General features: G+C 43.9%; 3 protein-coding genes and 1 long non-coding RNA gene across 9 annotated transcripts; 3 read left to right on the forward strand and 1 right to left on the reverse strand.

The window, feature by feature from the left end:
- Positions 1-2,566: 2,566 nt before the first annotated feature.
- Positions 2,567-10,039, forward strand: DDX5 (DEAD-box helicase 5). The gene is made up of 13 exons (XM_062612632.1): positions 2,567-2,724; positions 4,185-4,350; positions 4,501-4,597; positions 4,684-4,817; positions 4,941-5,006; positions 5,404-5,545; positions 5,625-5,785; positions 5,955-6,127; positions 6,314-6,424; positions 6,599-6,660; positions 6,747-6,806; positions 8,053-8,277; positions 8,834-10,039. The coding sequence occupies exons 1-13, from the start codon at positions 2,693-2,695 to the stop codon at positions 9,214-9,216; spliced, it is 1,812 nt and encodes a 603-aa protein (XP_062468616.1). The 5' UTR covers positions 2,567-2,692; the 3' UTR covers positions 9,217-10,039.
- Positions 10,040-10,517: 478 nt separating this feature from the next.
- Positions 10,518-16,476, forward strand: POLG2 (DNA polymerase gamma 2, accessory subunit). Its single transcript, XM_062612731.1, has 9 exons — positions 10,518-10,644; positions 11,537-12,007; positions 12,377-12,503; positions 12,654-12,759; positions 13,041-13,214; positions 13,717-13,857; positions 14,650-14,730; positions 15,325-15,425; positions 16,277-16,476. Exons 1-9 carry the CDS (start codon positions 10,518-10,520, stop codon positions 16,440-16,442), a joined length of 1,494 nt encoding a protein of 497 aa, XP_062468715.1. The 3' UTR covers positions 16,443-16,476.
- Positions 15,425-22,703, reverse strand: MILR1 (mast cell immunoglobulin like receptor 1). 5 transcript variants are annotated; one of them, XM_062612640.1, is made up of 9 exons: positions 22,456-22,703; positions 22,321-22,365; positions 21,296-21,583; positions 20,693-20,974; positions 20,110-20,223; positions 19,577-19,666; positions 18,468-18,530; positions 18,100-18,156; positions 15,425-16,346 (listed from the first exon to the last, which is right to left on the reverse strand). In XM_062612640.1, the coding sequence occupies exons 1-8, from the start codon at positions 22,487-22,489 to the stop codon at positions 18,107-18,109; spliced, it is 966 nt and encodes a 321-aa protein (XP_062468624.1). In that variant the 5' UTR covers positions 22,490-22,703; the 3' UTR covers positions 15,425-16,346; positions 18,100-18,106. The 5 variants fall into 5 exon arrangements, with proteins under 5 accessions (XP_062468624.1, XP_062468623.1, XP_062468627.1 ...); XM_062612639.1 differs by having other exon boundaries at positions 18,100-18,159; XM_062612643.1 differs by lacking the exon at positions 22,321-22,365 and having other exon boundaries at positions 18,100-18,159.
- LOC134160539 (uncharacterized) lies at positions 20,265-21,755 on the forward strand. Of its 2 annotated transcripts, none has more exons than XR_009963589.1 (4): positions 20,265-20,456; positions 20,767-20,940; positions 21,482-21,604; positions 21,703-21,755. It is a non-coding gene; the product is annotated as an uncharacterized LOC134160539 (long non-coding RNA). The 2 variants fall into 2 exon arrangements; XR_009963590.1 differs by having other exon boundaries at positions 21,728-21,755.
- Positions 22,704-23,426: the final 723 nt, after the last annotated feature.

Consider the following 23,426-nt stretch of genomic DNA (forward strand, 5'->3'; position numbering starts at 1 on the left):
CCGTGAGGGGCCGGGCCCGCCCCACCTCATCCCGAGCTCCGCCGGGCAGTGTGTGAGCTGTGGAGCACGGCTGCTGGCGGAAAAAATGGCGGCGGTGCTGCTGGGGTGGTTCCGCCTTCGTCACCTGAAGGAGGCGGGTCACGGTTCCTCAGGCAGGGTTAGCGGGCGGAGGGCAGGCCTCCGGCGGGAGGGCGGAGCGGGAATGTTCTAGCACTTGACCTTGCGGGCCGGCCCGGGGGTGTCTGCTGGAAACGGCGTTTGTGTCAGCGGGGTGGAGGGTGCGAGCTAAACGGGAGGGCGGGGTAGGTCAGATTGGCGGGTAACGTGATGGCTTTGTGCGGGTAACAGGGCGGGAGCCTTTATTAAGAGTGGGACTTAAAAGGTTTTGTTTAGTGAAGCTTACTGATTGATTAGGTGCTAGTGAAGAGGGTTCTGGAGACACTGGATGGTGAAAGTGAATCCTCTGCCTTACAGAGCCACAAACAGTACTCATGGTCTTCAGGAATTCTGGAATTCCCATGTAATACCAAGTTACACAAAACTAGAAAAAAAAACGGTGCCTCTTATCCTTGAACCTCTGGAGCAGCTGGGATCCCGGTTATTACTGTAAGAACAATGCTGGCAGCAAGTAAACAGCCGCGATGTTGGCGCTAACAGCCTGCAGACACAGTTTGTGGATACATAATCCAAATGCGCACACAATACTCGTTAAATGAGTTTTTGTGCGTATAAGCAAGCACACATCAGTACTATCGAGACTGATAAAAGAGCATGGGTTTCAGTTGCAGATAACGCAGCTCTGCAAAGCTCTGTAGATTTGCTTCACATTTGTTGGCTCAAAGTAAGAAAACAGGAAGACATCGATGTTTAACTTAAAAGGGTGGAACGTAAAAACACGGAAGCTTGTCTCAGGAAATAAAAGGAGTTACTTGCAGATTAAATGTGTGCTGGTGAGACTGAGGGGTTTGTTCAGTCTTTTGAGTTCTTCACAACAATGGTAAACCCAGAAAGAGGAAGTGCTAAGTTATGCGCAAACAATAAAATCAAGCTGTTTTAAGCTCAGTGTAACAGGCAAGAGCAAGGGAAGATCGACTTGCTCTTTTCACAGCCTTTGCAGACACCTTTCTCAGACTCATCAGAAGCAGGAGGTTGATCAGGTCACTTTATATAGAGCATTAAAAGGAGTATTTTGGGAGAAAAATATCTTTAACAAGCTGTATTAAACCACTAACCCCATACTAAGAAACCTGAAGAGGATCCTCTATCAGAAACTTGCAGGGACTGTATTAACAAAGGTGGTCAGATTGAAGTGCTACTAAACCAACAGATTAATACTAAGAAAAGGTGACTGATGGAGGTGCTCTTCCAAGTTTCTGAGGGGGGAACAGCTGTGGTGACTCATAAACACAGATAATGCTGACTGAGGTATTATTTTTGAGGAAGAGACCATAGAAACATGTAGTAATAGTCTTTGAAACCCTGGCTGCATTCCAGGGGGTAGGAATCAGTAGGAAATAATGCACAACAGATCACAACCAGCTTTGTGCCTTCCATATGTGAGTCTGTGTGGGGCCCAGCTCAGGAATACTGTGCATTTCTTGTCAATAGAGAGAAAATAGAACGGATAATCAGAAGTGTGGAACTGCTTTTAAACCAGAAAGAATGACACAGACTGCAGCTTTGGTTTACAAAGGAGGTGACTTACAAGATGCTCATGTCTGTAAAAGGGTATAAATAAACATGGTTATTACCATTTCTAATAGCTCTTTCTGTGCCCCTTGTTCTCACCAGGCAGTGTGTGGAAAGTGAAAGGAAATGTTGCTCAGGTAGCATACAATTAAACTGCAAAACACATCACTATGGTATTTTAGAAGCTATGAGCATAAATAGAACAAAATTGGGAAGAAATGGCCATCAAATAGTTATTTTTGTCTCAGAAAAGCCTTAAAGCTGAGATTGCTGGGAGGTGGGAGGATATAAGCAGAGAGTGTTGTTATGGCATTTCCTCTTCCTTATGTTGTTTTCATTTGCGTTCACCACTGCTTGAAACAGGTGGTGTGGCAATATGGCTGCGTGGATTTGTGCTCCCAGCTTCACCTTTCCTGTTGTGTAGCAGCACATTCAGGTTACTCTCACACCAGCAAAGCAGGGCAACGCAGTACCCACTGCAGGTATTTGATGTTTATTATAACTGTGCTTTCCGAACAGCCCTGGCCTTCCCTGCACTGCTGTGACCTTTGCATTGCTGAACTGGCCCTGCGGTGCAATTTGGAAAGCCAGCAGCAGCAACTGTTTCCAATAAAAAGCATTGGATAGCCGTTTGAAGGCACTGGTGACATTTAACGGTCTGTTGTGACTGCGTCCGACAGCTGTGAGCATGAGGGTTCGCACCGCTCAGCTCCTCCGGTCCCTGCAGCATGCCAGGGCAGTGTGTGCCTCAGCGTGGTCGCGCCCACGAGCATGTGGGCGGGGCCTAGGGGCGGCTCAGGCCGTTACATAACGCGATGGGCGGGCGTTGCGCTTGCGTCACGGCCGGCTCCCAGCAGCCCCCGCGGCTCCCCTATATAACCGGCATCCGGGGGGCCGCGCGCCCCACAGTCAGTGGCCCCCATCATCCGCGCCGGAGCCTGCGCTACCTTTCGCCACCCCTTTTTAAGTGACCGGGATCGTCTCGCCCACCGCCACCATCGCTATGCCAGGGTATTCCAGCGACAGGGATAGAGGGTGAGTCCGGGGGCCCGGCTGGCGCTAGCGCCGCCAGCGTCCGGACTCTTCAGACCGACCGTGGGGTTGTGGTTGTTTTTCAGCACCTAAAATGGCGGCGAGTCTCCGGGCTTGAGCCCTTCTCCTCAGCTCCTGCCGTGTGGGGCTTGGTGAGGGGAAACCGGGGGAGGGGACCTGGCTTCAGGAACTCTGAGCAGCGGCGGAGGCGGTCACTGCCCGTGCAGTGCGGGACGGGGCTGGATCCATCCGCCTCGGTGCAGCCCCCGCTTGCGTTGGATCGCTTAAAGAGGGGCGCGGATGGGTTTTTATTTCGGGGGAGAAAAGGACTCGTTCCCTAATCCTCCGGGAACGTACCCTCAGGAGCGGATGGCTCCCGCAGAGCTTGGTTCTCCCCTCTCCCTCTTCGGGGGTGGGCTGGGAGTGGCGGGCTGGTGGAGGTTTGTGGGTCAGTGGGTTGGCCGGGTGCTTCGTCGATGGCGAAGCGTCGGGGAGCTCTCGGTAGGGCGGTTCCCTCTTCGTCCCTTCCCCCTCACAAGGGTCGGCGGCTCTAGCTGCTGCTGGCAGAAGCCGGCCGGCTCCCGCTTTGTGTTGTGTAAGCGGATGTTAATGGCCGGCCCCGCCATGCGGTGACTGAGGGGAAATCAAAATGCCGGCTGCTGCTGCTGCCTTTGTTCCTCCTCCTCCTCCCCCCGCCCAGCTCAAGCTCTAAAATGGCAGCGGCTGGAAAATGTGGCGTAGACAGAAATGAGAGACAAAGGAAACAGCGCTGGCAGGAAGCAGCGGCCACTCTGGGCGCGCTGTGTTGTACGGGGAGGATCGCTCCCAGCGCCCGGCCAAAACTGGGAAGCAGTCGGGGCGGGGGAGGGAGCCCTGCGCCCGGATCCAGTTTAGCGGTCCTTGGAGCGAGGCTTGGCGGCGCTTCGAGCTGCGCCTCAGGGCGGCCCGTGAAGGCTGTCGAGATAAGCCTTTTCTGAACGGAGGTACCGAACCTAAAGCGGTCACGTAAAATGCGTGGCCTTCTAAAATCTCCTTATTTAGAAAAGCCTGTTTTATAGGATACAAAAAAGCGGCTTATGGGAAAGTTACCCCAAGGTTTCATAACCTCCCCTGCTCACTTTCTGTAGGCTGATACACAATGGGAGTGTCTCTTGGGTGGGAAACCATTTTGATCGTGGGGCAATACAAAGGTGTTAATGCCTTACTTTGTTGTAATTTGCTAAGAGCAAATTCCAACAGTTCCAAAGGCATGTTAGCTTAGCTTCTGCAGACTACCTGTAGCTCGGTGGATTGTGGCATCTGCAACTTGAGTATGGTTTTTGAAGTCTCTGTATCCTGTAGGTGGGGTTTATACACTTGAATTGTAAAGTTACAGGGTGGATCCTCAAACATAATGATTCAGTTATGTAAGAGGAGGACAAAAATGTTTCTTTGGGATTCTATGTTACCATCGTCTTCTCTAGGTTTGGAGCCCCGCGTTTTGGAGGAAGTAGAGGTGGACCTCTCTCTGGGAAGAAATTCGGAAACCCTGGGGAAAAACTCACAAAAAAGAAATGGAATTTAGATGAATTGCCCAAATTTGAGAAGAACTTTTATCAAGAACATCCTGATGTAGTTAGACGTACTGTGGTATGTACCCTGTTTAACTCCCGGGAAAGCAAATATATAAGTGCAAACATGCTGAGGGTCATGGGGCCCAGCACACATGGATGGGGTAACTTAAAGGGTGGCTTTGGTATCAGAGTTAATTTCTAATAATGGGGGGGTTGTGTCTTACAGCAAGAAGTTGAACAGTACAGAGCAAGCAAAGAAGTCACAGTCAGGGGCCATAACTGTCCAAAACCAATCATTAATTTCTATGAAGCTAACTTCCCTGGTAAGTAAAGACTTGGCATATTGGCTCTTCTCCCAGTCTTGAGTAAGACAAAGTCCAAGTTAATAAGTTTCAATTTTCTCTTCAAGCAAATGTTATGGAGGTAATTCAGAGGCAGAACTTCACTGAACCAACTGCCATTCAAGCACAAGGTTGGCCTGTTGCATTGAGTGGATTGGATATGGTCGGAGTGGCACAGACTGGATCAGGGAAAACGCTGTCTGTAAGTTGCAATTGTCGCCTGGAATAGGGCTACATTTTAGCAGTTGAAGGAACTGCCTGGCTTGATACAGGCTGAGCACTTCTGAGTAGAGGTTATAATAAGATTTTTCTTTCTTCCAAACAGTACTTACTGCCTGCCATTGTGCATATAAATCACCAGCCATTCCTGGAGCGAGGAGATGGACCTATTGTGAGTATTCTTTAAAGGAAAGGGGATCTTAATTTCTAAAGTGTTTTGCTTTAGAGTCCAATTGTCCATGCTCCCAAGAGTGCATGGCTCTGTTGTATTTCTCTCTGAGTAAAGTGGTTTCATGTTTTGGTAGTGTTTGAAGAACATTCCGTAAGCTCTGACTGGATTGTACAGAGCAGGGCTTGATGTCCCATTTGGGATTATTGCTATACCATGAAAGCCAGTGGCTTTTGGTTCCGTTACTGCAGAGCATAGGCCTGTGTTAGGTTTAGTTTAATTTAGTTTGATGGTTTGGGTTACTTAAAATCGGTTTTAGTCATTCTGGCACTTAAAATTAGTGTCAGACTAGAAGCTTCAAATAGGTATTGAAATAAAAGCTGGGCATTTTTCTTTCTAGTGTCTTGTGCTGGCACCAACTCGTGAACTGGCTCAGCAAGTGCAGCAGGTAGCTGCTGAATACAGCAGAGCATGCCGCTTGAAGTCTACATGCATTTATGGCGGTGCTCCAAAGGGACCACAAATTCGTGACTTGGAAAGAGGTATGGATGAGCCTTGATGCATCTCTGCATGAGGCTGAAATGAAAACTACTTGAGCTGACTTGATTGCTTGGTTTTTAGGTGTGGAAATATGCATTGCAACACCTGGAAGACTTATAGACTTCTTAGAAGCTGGAAAGACCAATCTCAGGAGGTGTACTTACCTTGTCCTTGATGAAGCTGACAGGATGCTTGACATGGGATTTGAACCTCAGATCAGAAAAATTGTGGATCAGATAAGAGTGAGTATAAATGGCTCATTCATTTCTCACTGCTGCAGACAAAAATGCCACAGCCCTCGTCAAAGTGAGGACTGTGCAATTAACTTTCAGGCTTGCCTGGGTCAGTATTGTTTGGTTGGGCATTTGAGTATATCTGTTGATGTTGTACTGATGTAATCTCCTCCCGCAGCCTGACAGGCAGACTCTGATGTGGAGTGCCACATGGCCAAAGGAGGTGCGGCAGCTGGCTGAAGACTTCTTGAAAGAATATGTACACATCAACATTGGTGCATTAGAGCTTAGTGCAAACCACAACATTCTTCAGATTGTGGATGTGTGTCACGATGTGGAGAAAGATGACAAGTAAGTCACTGGAGGCAAAGCGTTTGGTGGTGGTTTTACTGGGTTTAGTTCATGAATTATGAAATTAATTTGATTACGTGGATTTTTGACAGCAGTCTGAGACCACTAAAAGTAGTAGAAAATGGGACTGCTAAAATGGTGTGCTACAAATCAATCCCAGCTCTTACCAGCATGTCTTTACAACAGGCTTATTCGTTTGATGGAAGAAATAATGAGCGAGAAGGAAAACAAAACAATTGTCTTTGTGGAAACCAAAAGACGGTGTGATGATCTTACCAGGAAAATGAGGAGAGATGGGTGAGTAACAGCTGGAACTTGAGGGCCACCCCAGGGTCTGCTCTTGATTCTTCATGGGCGACCACTTAACTGTGGTGTCAGAACTGTCAAATCGGTGACACCATGTAACCCTGTCTTTTGCCTAATAAAGCCACTAGAGGAATCGGGTTGTGTCAATAAAGTTCTCACTTGCAGGTGGCCAGCAATGGGTATTCATGGTGATAAAAGTCAGCAGGAGCGGGACTGGGTTCTAAATGGTGAGTGCTTCAGCAGTTACTGGAAGGGTGTGTGGCCTGTGTTACCTCGTGAAGAAACTGAGTAGCTCATGTTGCTTGTGTTACAGAATTCAAACATGGAAAGGCACCAATCCTGATTGCTACAGATGTTGCATCCAGAGGTCTAGGTTAGTACAACTCGTAATGCCAGTTGCCCAAAGCTATTTAAAGAAAGTCTATTGCTTTCTTTAACCTCTGCATTTTTCTAAGTTTTCTTCACATAAAGGTGCAGTCTTTGTGGCAAGGCCTAGGCATGACAATCGGAGGACTCGAGGGGGATGGAGGACTAGTGGAAGTGATCGGCTGGCTGCTTCCAGTCAAATAGAGAGGTGAAAGCTGAGAGCATTGTGTGCCAGTAATCTTCAAAAGGCAAAGACCATCCTTTAAAGTACTACCCCATAAACTGTTCTCTCATGAAATAAGCAGTTTCATTCACAGTTCACTTTGCCCTGGTATTTCTCTTCTCTCCATGCTTTGCATGATTTGCCATGGTGCAGTACTGTTAGTTTTGTGCATAGTGTCTGCTGTGATCTGTGGGTCTTTGAATTTCAGTGAGTTTGCTGAAATGTCGAAGAAAATAATTTCAAACTTCAATGAAAATTTTTTTTTTCAACCATGAAATGGAGAGAGCAGCTTTAAAATGCACTAAAGCCTTGTACAAATTGGTGAGTACTGGCACATGAAATCTGAGAAAAAGCCCACCTCTCACTTTAGCAAGTGGGGCAGGAAAGCGAAGGCTTTTCAGATGCCTTCCAAAGTTGGAGTTCCTCCACCTATACATAGTCGTCATGTCGAGACCTGCCAGAGAGAGACACATTCTCAAGTGAACCCTGGCTTCTTGGCAGCGCTTGCCTAGACGAGACACAGTGCATAAAAACAACTTGGTGACTTTGGGGGGACAGGTATGTTTTTCTTGCAGCTGCGGTTCAAAGGTCTTGGCAAGACGAGCACTGTGGCCCCTTTTTTTTGAGCTTCTAATGAGTGTGTATGTGAAGGACCTTGTATGTTTTTACTCTAAGGTCCTCAAATGAGCACATGAAGAGGCTGCTGTGAGCTTTAGTGGCCCTACTGCAAGAAGCATTCAGATGTCACTTGATGATTTGTAAAGGGGACTCTTGAGTTGGGAATGACAAGCAAATGCATACTCCTTATGGTAAGGTTTTGGATCACAGGGTGGGTGATAAGCCGGGAACAGACGGAGTGTGCATAACTTTCTCTTCCACAATACTCATGCAGAAATGGATGACTCTAACACTGTTCTTTGCAGCCATTATTTCCTTTAAAGTACAATTGTCTAATGTTTATCTTCGATTTGGCTGTTGTGGTGTGCAAAACCTCGTACCTTGCTTTTTGCCACACTGCAACACTTTACAGATGTGGAAGATGTGAAATTTGTCATCAATTATGACTACCCTAACTCCTCAGAGGACTATATCCACCGAATTGGACGAACTGCCCGCAGTACCAAAACAGGCACAGCATACACATTCTTTACTCCTAACAATATTAAGCAAGTAAATGACCTCATCTCTGTGCTTCGGGAGGCTAATCAAGCCATCAACCCCAAATTGCTTCAGCTCATTGAAGACAGAGGTTCAGGTAAGTACTGTTCTTGACCAAAGTGCATAGCTTTTTCTCTCAGAACAAAGTGGAAGCCTAAATTCCACATCCAGCTTCTCCAAAATGGATATGAAAGGTGGTTTAGCTACCAGTTATGGTGACCTGAAAAGGTATTTATTAACACCAGTAACAAAACCCAACAGTCCCCTCAATGGAATGCTCCCCACATGTCCTGTGACACACCTGTGGTTAATGCTGCCAGTGATGCACTTCTTGCTCTGAAACAGAATGCAAAATAGGGCTTTGTTTTGTGGCCTCTTGACAGCTGAGGAAGGTGGATGTAAGTGTCCTCTTGGCAAGATGAAGGTGACTTTGCCTTGATGCCACTTGTGTTACAGGAGAGAGTAGATGACTCTCCTTGTAGGTTAGACTTGAAAACACTCTTCATCTAACCAAGACTCCAGTTAGCAACAGGGAAGAATAAGTTTGCCTTGCTGGGTCAGGGAAAGAATTTTCTCTTACTAGGTGAGCTCATGTGGTGGTAGGTAAAATGCAGCCTTTATGATACATAACTATGTCTTGTCTTTTTCAATAGGTCGTTCCCGAGGTGATCGACGTGACAGATATTCTGCGGGCAAAAGGGGTGGATTTAGTAGTTTTAGAGAGAGGGAGAACTTTGAGAGAACCTATGGTGCTCTAGGCAAGAGAGACTTTGGAGCAAAAGCCCAAAATGGGGCCTACAGCGCCCAGAGTTTCAGTAATGGAACTCCTTTTGGGAATGGCTTTGCAGCTGCAGGCATGCAGGCCAGCTTCAGGGCTGGGAACCCGGCAGGAGCTTACCAGAATGGCTATGAGCAGCAGTATGGGAGTAACATTGCAAATATGCACAATGGCATGAACCAGCAGCAGTACGCGTACCCCGCCACTGGTGCTGCTCCAATGATAGGTTACCCGATGCCCACAAGTTATTCTCAATAACTTAGTGTATTTAAATGTCTCAGATTTTTTTTTGTTTTTTTTTTCATAATTGCTCTTTATATTGTGTGTTATCAGAACCAGGATAGTTATTTAAGAAATGGGAAATGCAGAAATGACTGCAGTGCAGCAGTAATTATGGTGCACTTTTTCGCTATTTAAGTTGAATATTTCTCTACATTCCTGAAACAATTTTTAGTTTTTTGTACTAGAAAATGCAGACAGTGTTTTCCAAGTCAATGTACAGTGATTTGAAATACAGTACCAGGAGGCAGTGCATGGCCTTCCAATAAAGATATTTGAAGACCGAATTTTCTTTCAGATGGCAATTTTCTCAACATGTGCACAACTTTACATTAATGGAATGTCAAATGTTTTTATATGAAATTCTAGAAAGGTTTCTCAACTGTGTCTGATTAAAACATTTAAGCTTATACAAAAACCAGCCTTGCCTTGATTGGGCTAGATTGCTTAGCACGGCAGGCTCTGCTCTGATGGGGAAGACAACTAAAGCTGGCTTCTAAGTATCCCTTGGAAACAGCAGCGCTCTTCCTCATCTCGCTAGCGTAGGGCCAGTTTTTGGAGAAGATCCACTGGAGTAATGGTATAGCTAAAAGTCTTTGCTGTGGTGTTGCTGATGAGCTGCTACAAGCGTAGGAAGCTATTGCAGCACCGTAACTGTCGCCTTCACATGAGCATATGTGCAGACTAGGCTTGAGTGTGATGTATCTACAGCTGTCGGGCCTTGTGAGTTAGCATGCAGGCTTACTATGAGCTTCAGAGAAATGGGAAGATCTTAGTATTAAAATTTCAAATTATACTTAAACTGGTATTGAGCAGTGATTTCTTTATGGAAGGGGGGGAGGGAAGTGGGCTGTTGCGTGGACACACCCTGCATGGAGTTATTCAGGACTTGGAGTACATGCAAATGGCTCTGAAACCTTGAAGTGAAGCAACAGATTTCCTTGACAAGGAGCATAATTGGAACAGCACTTGATCCTGGGGTTAAAGTACATGATCCTTCCAAGTACAGTGTATTAGAATACTCTGTTCCTTCCTCTCACTTGTTTATCAGTTTCAAGTTTAACAATGCCTAACTAGAGTTTACTGCAAGAATCAAGGCTATATTCTGTCTGGGTTATTTTGAACCTAAGTCAGATGACTTCTGTGCTTAGGTCTTTGGTGACTTAGTTTCCTTTGAGGCTCAGCTTGTGATGTTCTTAACCACAGTCTACTCTCAGGTCTTTCTGCCTTCTCTGAAGTTCCATCAGCTGACAGTACTTGGGTGAGCATTCACTAGTGCTATGAGAGCTTCACCTTGGAGGCCTGAAATCCTGCAGCTCTGGAGTCCAAAAGGTGCAGTTGGTTATGGGGAAGGTATTTTTAATTTGCATTGCAGCATTCCCAGTGTGGACGATGAGGAAGTAGATGGTAATTAAAGTTTTAACTTTGACATGTTAACTGCAGTGTTTTCAGGTGAGTTTCCTGAAACAAAATGCATTGAAAACTTAGTTCTAAAACCTTGAGTATAAAGGGGATTTAGTATAGAAAGGGTGCATGTAGAAAACTAGCTTTTGAACTAAGACAGGGTGGAGGTCTTTAATAGTGAAGGAAAGGCAAATGGCCTTGCCTAATAGCCTTTTTCTCCCTTTACAGGGGGAATAGCAGCAGCCAGGTTTGTTAAAGTGAAACCCAGGCAGATGCTTGTGAGTTAAAACTAGTTGAAAACGCTTCAGAAGCTTGATCAGGGGAGAAGGTTTATCTTGTGACTCTTGAGGTTTCTCAAGGTTGTGGATTGTTGTTACACTTTAGTGTAATTACATGGCCAGATCTGTTACCTTTAAAATCCGGAGTGAGTTTAAACTTGGGCTCCACAGTTGTTTCTAGGAAGGGGATGCATGTGACAGGAGTGCTGTTGCTCCGGTTGTTAACCCAGTAAGGCACAGCCCTGAGCTTCAAACAGGCCCAAGTTTTGACGTTGTTTTTTTTTGCCCAAGGGTGTTTCTATCCATCGCCTGAGAGAGGTGTTCCCTCAGTGTAAGGCGCGTGCTCAACATCTGCACGTAAAATGATAAAAGCTCTACTGAACAGCTTGGACAGGATTCTCTTGGCAGATCATGGCGAATCTGCCTTAGCAGTGAACTCTTACCAAGGAGCAGCAGCCCCTCCAGCTGACCCAGTGCCCTGCTAAGGCGTGGGTCTCAGCTCTCGCTGGCCGCCCAGGCTGGGGCCGGGGTTGTGCAGTCCTGAGCTCCCGCTGGGATCATCCCGGCTCGCAGGGCTTTGTATCAGCTCTCTCTCTCTCAGGATGGCTCCTCTGCAGCTCCACCTCCCGGCACCGCTGCGGTGAAGCGCGCATGGAAATTTCCACTGCTGCTGCGGGCGGTACGGCTGTACCGCGCTCACCCGAGCTCCTCTCGGACACCCTCTACGCTGCTTCCGGCCCCCCCAGAGCACCACCGAGCCGTCCCCGTGAGCTCTGCACGGGGTTTGCCATGGCGCGATTACCTCAGCGGCTGTCACCGGGGCTTCGGGCCGCTGGGCGCGGCGCTGCGCGGAAACCTCGTGTCCCAGTGGTGGGAAGCGGCGCTGCCCTTCCGCGAGCAGGTGCTGGCGGTGGATGCCCCGCTGCACGGCCCGCCCGCCGCCGCCGCTTCGCAGGGCCTGCGGCTGCTGCGCTCTGAAACCCTGCACGAAGCCCTCCAGGGCAGGGGCTGTAGCCAGGAGCAGGGCGGCCTGTCGCTGGAAGAAGTGCTGGGAGCAGCGGGGATGCTCCGTGAGAGCCTGCTCCCCGGTAGGTGCTTTATCTGTCACCGCACGCGTGGTTCTTGCAGCGAGCGATGCAGCTGTTTTTAAGGGGAGTTTACAGTTGTGTCAGTGCGCTGGGCATGGTTCTTTCCAAGGAGCTCAGCGGTGTGAATGGCGGGGTGCACATCGGGTGCTTTCCCTTGTAATTAGGGAAAAAGGCATGTTAGAATCACAGTTGTGAAGGTACTTGGAGGAACTGGGCTGCAGACTGCTCAGCTCGCCTCAGCGAAACGGCCTCTAGTGGGGCTGCACACGTGAGCAGCGTGTGTTGTGTGCGCTGCATTCACTCTTAGAAGAATTAAAAAATAAACGCTTTTCCTGCGGCTGCTAAACTTGGTGGTTTGTCCTTTGACAGGTGCCTTGGCACAATACGCTAGCTGCTTAGAGCTGGTGAACAGAAGACTGCCTTGTGGCCTTGCGCAAACTGGAGTGTGCTTTCACTCTGTTCCAGAGAGCGAACAACACAGCAAAAATCATGTAAGGTAGAGTATGAACGAGATTAATCCTTTTCCAGCTTTAAACCAACTATTTTGTACTTGTTTCACTCTTGAATTATTTTTGAATACTGTTTCTTGCTTTTTCCCCTGTTATTTTTGAAGGAGTTAACTTGCTGACCTTGCTATTGTTTAAAGAATAGGCGAAAGGACCACGTCTTTGCTTGCATGGTTTAGTTCTCCCAGAACTACAGGACAGTGGCTGGATTACTGGTTACGCCAGAGGCTTCAGTGGTGGAGAAAGGTAACAGTAGCAGGGGGGAATCTTGGTTGGCTCCTCCGTATCTTAAAGAGGGAGAGAATAAACACCCTGCTCAGCGTTATGTTGCTAGCCTGGTTTTGTGTCTGACATACATGTATTTCTTGGGAAACTGCAAAACTGCTTAAGTTGATGACAAACCTGTGAAGTAGTTTATAACTTGACTTGCAGAAAGGCAAATGTTTTGTGTTTGTACATGATTTGAGATCAAGACGCTGTGAAATGGCAAAGCGATTTGGCAGTGATCCCCTCTTCTGTCTTCTCAGTTTGCTGTAGCCCCATCTAACTTCAGCAGCAGCGACTTTCAGGATGAAAGAGGAAGAAAAGGATTTAATTTGCATTACAGATTTCCTTGGGGGACAGAAACAATAGAAACATTGAAGAACCTTGGAGATACTGAACTGTTACAGATGTATCCAGGAGATAGTTCAAAATTACTTGTAAGCTTTATTCTATTAAAAATTATTTCTGATAAAGATGACTGTGTGAGAGAAATGGTTTCTTTGCTGGTCCAGTTGCTTAGCATGTAACAGCAGCGCAGTTGATACTCTGCCTGTCTCTCCTGGTTTTGCAGTCTATTTCTATGCAGAAATGGTTACATAGGGATTTCTTAATGTGGGGACACATCCTTGTGGTCACTCAGAAGTAATCCACAAACCTGCAAAAGAAAATGCAGTTTCAAGTGCATTTGCCCTAGATTTAAATTTACAATCAGGGCAGCAGGGCAAGGACATAATCCCATCCTCCTCCATCTCCTGCTTCCCCTGGTGTTACAGTCTTACCTGGTTGCTGTTACGCTTTTAAGATGGCTGGTAACACTTCTGAGTGTATTTTACATGTAGCAAAGGTGCTCAAGCTCAGTGCCTCCTTAGACATTAAAGTAAGCAAAAGGCTTTTTTGGACAGTCTTTGAGGTATCGCTTTGTGGGTTTTTTCTCTTCAGGGTCGAGATGGAAGGAAGAATGTTATTCCCCATGTTCTGTCTATGAGTGGAAACCTGGACCGAGGAGTGTTAGCATATCTCTTTGATTCGCTCCAGCTAGCTGAGAATCCTTTAACAAAAAAGAAAATTGCACAGAGAAAGGTAACTTTCTATAGAAAGTGTAAGGGAAGGTTAAGTACAAACCCCACAGACGGTGTAGTAAATTCAAGGATGGGGGCATACTTCCCTTTTCCACATCACATCCTCCCTTCCCAAACAGGCACAGTCAGAACACTCCTCACTGGTATCAATAAGCTGGCCCCATGGGACTACCTCTGCCATCCTTCTCACCCACATAAGCAACTTTTCTCTGAGGTCACCTTTCCTGTTTCACGTTCTTTTCCTCTGATGAGTAGATAGGCCCTTGTCATGCATGTGATGGTGATAAGAGGGATTGGAATGATGCTGCTGTGGTCGGAGAGAGGAGTTTATCTCTTCCAGCAGCATTTGAAGGTTGCTGAGGAGAGCAGAAAAGTGGGTGCCAGGTGGTAGTGGGGCATTCCCCGAGGACCATCATTTTTCCCACTTTTACTCTGGTTTTCTGGCTTTTACACAGCCAGAAATCAGTCTGATCTGTTAGGTGGGATGATAACTGTCTGCTGGGCTTTCTGATCATTGCCTCCATTAAAGATGACTGAGCTCCGCTAAGAAAGCTTTATGTCTTTTCCATGGCTCAGAGAAAATGGAGTAATTTCTGCCATGCTCACCTAGCTGGCCTGTGTGCTATTTTAGATGTAACGTACAGCATGCTTCTAATCGGGATTTTGTGCTGTGACAAAATTCAGTCATGTTTAGAACCTTAATTTCAGTGAAAAAAATAGTACTATTTCCTCATTCTGTTCAGAATGTCACACTAAACACATAGTAATCTGTTGCTTTTTGTAATATTATTAGGTACTTAAGCTTCATCCTTGTTTAGCACCTCTTAAAGTGGCCTTGGATGTAGGAAAAGGTCCAACAACAGAGCTGAGACAGGTACGTTGTAAGAAAGTATTTTAATTCTGAACACTGACTCCACATAACATTCTGTTACCATTCAGACCCTCTTTACACTGGGGAAAATCATGCTGCTGCTTTGGTTCGTGGAGGTTTGTGGTTGTACAGCATTCACAGAGCAGGTTGTGAGTTGTAGCTGGAGGGTACTGCAGACAGTGGGTAGCAGATGCCTTCCGTACATTAACACGTTGCTTTTACTGCTGTTACAGAGTTGATACTTGCTCCATGAAAAATTAAGCAAAATAAATAACACAATCCCTCTCAGCTTCCTGATCTTTCAGGATTATCTTAACATGCAGGTCACATCTTCAGAAGGGGTTTCTAAAGGTCTTTATTTCAGTCAGTCATTAAGCTGGTCCCTACAGAAGGGAGGGACCTTGCACTGGCATGTTTTCAGATAGAAACAGAGATGTATTTGCTGGGCTGCTTTCTGATTTGAGGTTATTTTATCCAGAGAATTAACACCAGCTGGGAATGCTAATACCTCACATACTAGAGCTTTAATGGGTTTGTTTGTTTAGAGCTTCAAGCCCTCAAATCTGTCTTTTAACTCCTGTTTTTCAATAAACACAGGTTTGTCAAGGATTGTTCAATGAACTGTCAGAAAACAGAATTTCTGTATGGCCGGGCTACCTTGAAACCATGCAGGTATCTCTGGAACAACTTTATACAAAGTAAGGAGAAACAGTGTTTTGTAAGTTAAACTATGAAGGTGACAGATGACTTTCTGTGCACTAGAGAAAATAAGCTTGTTTTCATTAAGAAGTCATTGAGTGCAGTAACCAAGTGGCTGAAGGCATGTATCCAAACCATGAACCTGGAATCAATGAGTTTTATTACAGAAAGCAATGTCAGTTCATTTCTAAAATTAAGTTTGAGCCTTCACGTGTTGTTGTCATTTCTCTGGAACTGTGAAATGCCCTTTAGAGACTCTCCAGTTGAAAATAAACTTCTTGAGATGAGTTACAAGCTCGAGAAAGTTTCCTACCCTCAACCCCCACTTTTGCATCTGGGCTGGTTCTGCATTTCATTCTTAAGTACTATTTCAAATGGCACTGTGTGTCTAGCCTTGAGCTTAAAAATTCTTCCAAGTCTGGAACCATTAGTGTATGTGATGGAATTATTTGTGGAGATAAATCTGCTATTCCATTTCAGGGCATCATATGCGATTTGTTGATCAGGAGTGAACTTTGAGCATATTGATGAATATCTTATGCTGAGACAAAATTAATACAACTATTTGTTCATGTGCAGTAGTCTTCAAAGCAAGACCGAAAGATATATTCTGCTTTTACAAAAATACTCTTGTAGTAGGTCACTAAATAACATATTTTATGTACTAAAGTAAATAATTTAAAGAACCATAGTCAGGAAAGCAAGGAAGGGCAACAGGAGACTGGTGTCTTCATCCTGGACTTCGTGCAGTATTGCAGGAATAAATACTTAGATGATGGTCATTTGTACATAACTTATCTGAATTTCTCATACACCAGAAGCAGTAACAGGAGTGCTCTTTTCTCTGCAGGTATGACGAGATGGGTGTTCTCTTCATGATCTTGATAACAGATGCCACTCTAGAGAATGGAGTGGTCCAGCTGAGAAGCAGAGATACAACCATGAAGGAAATGATGCATATTTCTAGGCTGACGGACTTTTTAACTAAGTATGTAACATCAGCCAAAAATGTGTGAATTTATATGTGTTGAATAAAAGGAATTTCTTAAACATCTGTGCCTGAACTGGCTTCTGCAGTGTCATGGACCTGTAAAATTTGGCAGTGCATCTCTTTTCTATCGACTCCAGACCATCTGGGTCTTCAAGCTTACCTTGAGAAGAGACAAACTTGTCCCTCATTAGCAGGGCTAACTGTATTCTCTGTCATGTCTCCAGTTTTACTATCTTATTGAAAATACTCCGTCTTAACCTAAAAATCTTTAATTCATGTGTTGCCATCACAGTTATGGTCTCTGCTGGAAAATGGTGTTTTATAAAAAAGACCTCCAAATCCTGAATGTTTCAATAACATCAGCAAGTGTCTTTGTAATATCTGTTTGTAGAGGTGTATTTTAATCACATGGCATCAGTTCCTCAGCATTTAAGGTACTTCATCTTGCCCTTAATAAACATCAAAATCAAGAATACGTTATCAAGAGTAAGAGAGGAAATAGACTGTAAACAGTTTTTGACAAGCACTTTTTTTGGACAGAAATGTCTGTACCTAGAAAATGGTGGAAAAAGATTAATCTGTGATCATATTTATCTATGCTGAAGTGTTGTAGTTAGATATGAAGGTTTGCATAGATATGAAACTATTCTGATCTTCAGTAATTTCCAATGCGTGTATAGCTTAAGTCACTTTAATAAAGTGCTTTAAGGTGTATGCAACAATGCATGTGGCCCCTGGTGGTCATCAATGCCATGAAACAAAAGATTTTGCCTTAAAAGTTTCTTCTATTGACATGGTGCTCATTTAAGTATAAACGGGTTATTTGTAACAATGCCAGATGTAAAGCAAGATTAGCATCGCATGGATCTGTGCCTTACTGAACTCATGGAGTTCAATGTAAATGGCTATAGAACAACATGAAAACAACCCAGAAACATCTATGAAACAGCCTGTTGCAGGATGCAGAATTTGTTTTGGAATTAGCTATCCGCAAAAGTTAATTTTAGCATCCTTTCCCTACACCGAGAGCTGAAGTAACGTTGAACTGAGAAATTGCCATCCTTGCTGCTAGGTGACAGCAGGTAGAGGCCACATACGGATGTTCTAGTGTGTGCCTAAGAGGACAGCACACTTTGGAGATATATATGTATATATATATATATATATTAAATACTTAACTAGAGCCTTTTGATTATCTTACATTTTTATACAATTCAGTTTCTACTGCAGGACGGTTGTTAAATATACAGAACTTGGGTCTGGGTGAACAATTTATATCATTTATTCCTTTCTGGTTATTCAGCAGATGCACATAATGCCAGGCTATATCTTGTGTCCAGTAGGATCTTACCTGACTGATTGCATTGAGTCGGTTTGTGTTTATGGTGTTATTTGGGCAATAAGCTACTGTTTGTCTAATGGGGTTGTTACTTGTCTCTGTTAAATTCCAGGTTTTATCTGTTTGTTTTCTGCTTGTTCTTTTAAGTTGAAGTCCTTAGAGGTGATGACTTTGGGGTTGTTGGTAAAGAGCAAGCTATATTGTCTGTACCAAATGATCAGGCCAGGAAACTAGTATCTCAATACCATCTCTTTCTGTGTAGACTTGGTGATACTTATCGCACCCAGGGACTGAAAGATTATTTCAAAATACACAATTAAGTTAATCACAAAAGAGATCTTACCTTATACTCAGTCTCTGCTCAACACCTTTGAATAGACGGTGGCACACACCCTCTTGTCTCCTGAAAGGCAGAATAGCAGAATTCTTAATGGCTTTTTTTGGGTACAGATACACAGCAGAAGAATTAATATTCATGCCATCAGCAGCTTGGTCACTACTAACATCCCCTGCATGGTTTCATAACGGGCTGGTGAATTTTTACTATTAGAATGGTGATAAGCTATTTATTTTGCTTTTTAACCCTTTCAGAAGAATCTCGGTTACTTTTAATTTCTCCACAAGAAGTAAGCAATTCCAGTATTGTAACTGCTGCTGGGTAAACCCTGCCTCCCCCAACAAAACACCAGTATTATAGCATGAGGTTTTCACCTTTTTCATCTTCTCTTCTTAAAACAGGAAAGTTGATGTATTCTTCTTCTGGTTTAACAGGCACTGGATTAGAGAGGATGAACAGCAGTTAACTCGAGATTGACCAGACTTTGGTTTTTTAAATAATCTTGAAATAAAGCAGTGAGATTCTGTATTGAGTGTAACTCTGCCGTGATTTCTGCAGTGTTCGTGGGCCTTATCAGAGCTCCTGTCACCGTCCTTGCAGGCTATGCTGATGGGTGTCTTGCGTTGCACTCAGCTAGCACAGCAGAGCAGCTGGAGTTCTACCTATCTACTCATGAACAGGAAGGCAGATTTCTTTGGTGAGAATGATTTCCTTTCTGATACTTAGAAGCAGGAAGCATGATACCTTTGCTGTTTTTTGGGGGGTTCTTTTTCCCTTGAAAATACTGACATTCACATAGAACTCAAGTGTAGAAAACTGTAAGTTAATACCATTGTGGCTTTCATGTAATGTCTTCATTATTGTGTATTTTCTGCAACTGAAGAAGTACAATCTCTTAACATTAGTCAGTTGATTTTTTGTCTGGCATTACATCATTTCAGTTTGAACTAACTCTGACTCATGTCAAAGTTAAGAAACATGGAATGGGGAATTATTGTGCACTGAGCAATTTTGAACAGAATGCAGGAGACATATTATTTTGCTAGAACTTGCATACAGGCCACTGTCATCTCAGTAAATGGGCGCTGCACCTCTGACCTACTTACTTTTAGTTTGCTTTTCCTCTGTAATGGCTGTTTGAACCCTCACCATGAGTTGCCAAATGCAATTCTTCATTTTACTTCTATTTATGGTAGATTTTTATATAAAACTTCAGTTCGTTTAAGCAGTTGTGGTTTTGGCTGCATTGCTGACACACAGGAAGTGCCAATACGTATCCTTCGTGACTTCAAATTGTGCCTCTGCCAGGCAGGGTCAGCAGCAAAGTTATCTCACTCCCTAAGTGGTAGTAGTTGTCTCCTTCCACTGCTTTTGCAGTATCTGAAGAAATTTGCTCATACTAGCTACAAACAGCATAACAGCATTCTTCTACCGAACTCCAACAATCAAGTTTCATGACCGCTGGGGAGTGACATGAACTTACTGATCTCTGAGTATATGACCTCGTCTTCAGGCTCTTCTACATTTGGTGTTGAAGTAAAGCCAGTTGAGGGTCTAGTAGGCTTAAATTTTTCTGCAAATTGGAGAAGAAAAACAAACACATGCCTATATATGTATATCAGAGTTTCTCGGGGGGAAATAAACAGCCTCATGATATTTTTTGGTTCCTGATAATGCTATTTTCGTGATAAAAATTACTCCTTAACCAAGGGCATTTTAATAGTATTTCCTTCTTCTACTAAGAACAATGAGGTCAATTCCTTCCAGTGAATTTATGAGTTTATGTGTATTAAATTAGATGTCGTTTTGCTTCCCCCATCCCAGACTTGCCATCTAGAACATAGCTCAGAGGTTTTGCCTTATCAGTGTCTTGTTACATTGCCTGTGCTGGTTAAGACAACATCTTAAAATACCAAGAGCTTAACTCCACGTGTAACATGATAGTTACACACTAAAATGTATAGACAACATAAACGAGCACCTCTGGAAAATGAAACAGACATTTAAATAACTCACTTGCTTTATATGAAGGAATTATGAAAAACGGAATTGCCAGAGCAAGTCCTATTGCGAATAGTAGCACGATCAACCCAAGAGAAATTATCAGGGGCTGAGAAAGTCTTCTCTCTTCTGCCAAAAAAGAAAGAAATAAAAAGGTGTTTATGCTTTCTGTAAATTAAAATCAACACTTTGCATTTCTTTCAGCTTTTGGATTTAACTGTGGTTAATCCTCAGGAGAGTCCCAAGTGCACACTGCCATAGCAGAAGGAAAGGACCTTGCTGGTGCCAGTGGACTCTTCATAAGACCAGAGAGAAAATGAAACTGGACTCTACACAGGGCAGGCCAGCAGGTTCTTGTAAAGGTGAATCTTTTACAGTCATCCATAATGGTCACTTCAACTTCTGCTGCTATCTCAGCTGCATGGAATTCTGTCTTTTTGCATTCACTTTAAAAACTTCTTTTTAAATGTAAAAAACTGTATTTTGAACACTAAATTGCAGGAACAAAATTTCTGGCTATAAACTTGCGGTGTTATAACATTGAGTTTTGTGTGGCCCCTGTTTACCGACAGTGGGAAACGGTTTCACACGGGCTTACCTGCTAATGTGAAGTTGAAACCATTGCTGTATTTTGCATTTCTGCGAAAACCATTTTCAGCTCTGCATTTATAGGTTCCAAAGTCACTAGAGGAATTGATGAATAGAACAATCTCAGCTGCTTCCTTGTGCATCATCACCTGGGAAGAGATGCTTTGTGTTCCTTTGAAGAATATGTACGTGATAGGAAGAGAGCCATTCTCCGAGAGACAAGACAGGGTCACATTCTGGCCTTTCTTTGCTTGAGAGGTGGGTGAGCTCAGCACTGGTTTGGAAATGGGCTCTGTAAAAAGAAAACTGAAAAGGCTGCATCATTGAGTATAGGACAAGCTCCAAAGCAAGGCTTGGAGTTAAGCAGCAACATTGGCAAATTAGATGAGTATGAAGGATGGGGATCTTGGTGAGCCAGATGAGAAGAGCACTGCCAACTCCTAAGACAGTAACAGCGATCTACAGTAAAGTTCAGCTCTACAGTCAAGGCAGGCGCACGTTGCAGTCTAAAACAGTACCTGTTGCAAGCAAACCCCTGACTCCTGCTGCTGCACATCCATGTCTCTGTGCCCCTAAAATGAAATGTGCTGAGAAGGAGTACAGCAAGACATACCTAGAAGGGTGAAGCTGAGACTGTTGCTGTATTTTCCGCCACTGGTGTTGTTATTCTCAGCTTTGCATTTGTATTCACCCAGATCACTGGCAGAGTTGATAGTCAAGTTAAACAAACTGGGGGTCAGGTCTGGCCTGTTTAAGGTGGATACCTTCTGATTACGTTTAAACAATGTGTATCTGACAGGTGGAGATCCAGAATCTGAGTTGCAGGAGAGGGTCACGTTCTGGTTCATCTCTACATTCAAAGTCCCCTGAAGAGGTTTGAGCCTGGGATTGGACAGCATCTCTGGAAAGAAGAAACTGCTGAGTGAGTTCACTGCACCATTCATCCAAGAAACCCAGATTTTTCCCAAAATATGTTGAAGACCACTCTATACTAATTTCTGTTGAAATAGGGGGTTATAGGGTCTTTTTCATCTTCTGATTGCAGGCAACACAGCTTTGTATGTTTCAAAACCAATATAGAGCTTCAAACACTTGATGACTAATAGAAATAATGACAAGTGCATGTCTTCATGCAAGAGAGAGCATATGCATACAAAGCCAACAGATGTATCCAGATGAAACAACAAAAATACTTTCAAACTACAGAAGGAATTAAAGTAATACAAGTATAAAAGATAAATATAAATTTTATGGGATGTTAATTGTAGGAGAAAGTAACCCTATGAGGTAGTTGACAGGTAGCATGTGAACCCACAAGTAAAAGCAGTATTTTATATGTGGCTGTATCAGGCAGAATTAACGTTGTGTAAGTAGATTGAACTTTTGGATAGTAGCAGCAAGAGCCTTGACAGTCTGTCAAATTAGTTTGCTTTTATGATATTAAATAAATTTGTAATAAAAAGTTGTATTTTCATTACAAAATATAATAAACTAGTCATGAATAAGATAAATTATGACATTTCTAGAGGGGAAAAATATGTTTTACATGAAGGTTTTGGACATTTTAAAATCCCCTGCTCCCTGTATTTTTTAAGTTAATTTCAGCCCATATCTCAACCCCAAAAAAAGAAAACCTACCTTTGCCGTTTACCATAGTTTTCTGAATCTGCTGAGACATTTGAACTAAGAGAAGGGAAGAAAGCTTTCAGTCAAGAAATGCTTGTTCTTGTTCAGAAAGATTTGTAATATGTAAGAAGTATGTCCTTGGCTTACGGTAGGAAAACAGCAGAATCATGAGAAAAACCATGTTCTTGATCCTGAGCAAGCTGGCTGGTGGAGTTACAGGAGTGAGGTCTTTGCCAAGTGGCTCTAGGGGTTGAGGAAGTCCTCAATACGGAAATGGTCTGATTTGTGCTGATTGTGTAAACACTTGTCATATTCCACTTACGTTTAGCTGATGGGAGGCAGAGTAGCGGTAGAAGAAAAAGCTGTGGAGGGAGAAACAGCAGTTTGGGATAGAATTAAATGTTGCATAGTGGTGTTGTAGCTGGCATAATGAGCAGTTTTCCAGAGTGAGAGATGTGTGACAGAACCGTGCAGCTATGCACTATACAAAACTATATTGTTTTTCTAGCACTGTTCTATAAGGGAGTGAGATCACTGATTCCTATCAAACAGCTACGTTTGCTAGAGATAATGCAAGTGATCATACGGCTGAGACCGAGGGGGTCTGTGGTACTGGGTTTATTTTAGCAGCAATATAATTAAGAAAAAATGTCCAAAAAAGAGAGTATGAAATCTGGAGACATTTTCAGACGCTAATAATTATTTAGAGCTAGCCAGCTCATTAAGGACATGTTTTGGCCAAACTTCAAATACTGAAGCTGTGAGGAAGACCTTGTACTTGAAGGTACAAATTTCATCATGAACTTGAGGTCAACACCCCTGCAGGAGCAAATTTGATGGCTAATTTGATGAGCTAATCAGTAACACAGACACATAAGTACAAGTAGATATTCTTTACTTGTCATCCTCTGGGCAAAGTAAACGTAATCTTTAGCTATACATGGCCAGTGTGTTTTGAAGAACTCCAGGGCCTGCTCTGCTTGAGACAGTAGCTCCCTATACAGAGAATGGCTTGAAAGTGTTGTGATCTTGATCTTACTTCTTCGCAGTTTATGAACGTGGCAAGGCTGTACATGGTCTGTGCTGCTGTGTCACACAAAATCCCTCCCAAAGCGTGT

This window comes from Pezoporus occidentalis, unplaced genomic scaffold (genome assembly GCF_034315485.1).
Source record: "Pezoporus occidentalis ecotype Australia unplaced genomic scaffold, CSIRO_AGI_Poc_V1 ctg160, whole genome shotgun sequence".
NCBI classification, from domain to species: Eukaryota; Metazoa; Chordata; class Aves; order Psittaciformes; family Psittacidae; genus Pezoporus; species Pezoporus occidentalis.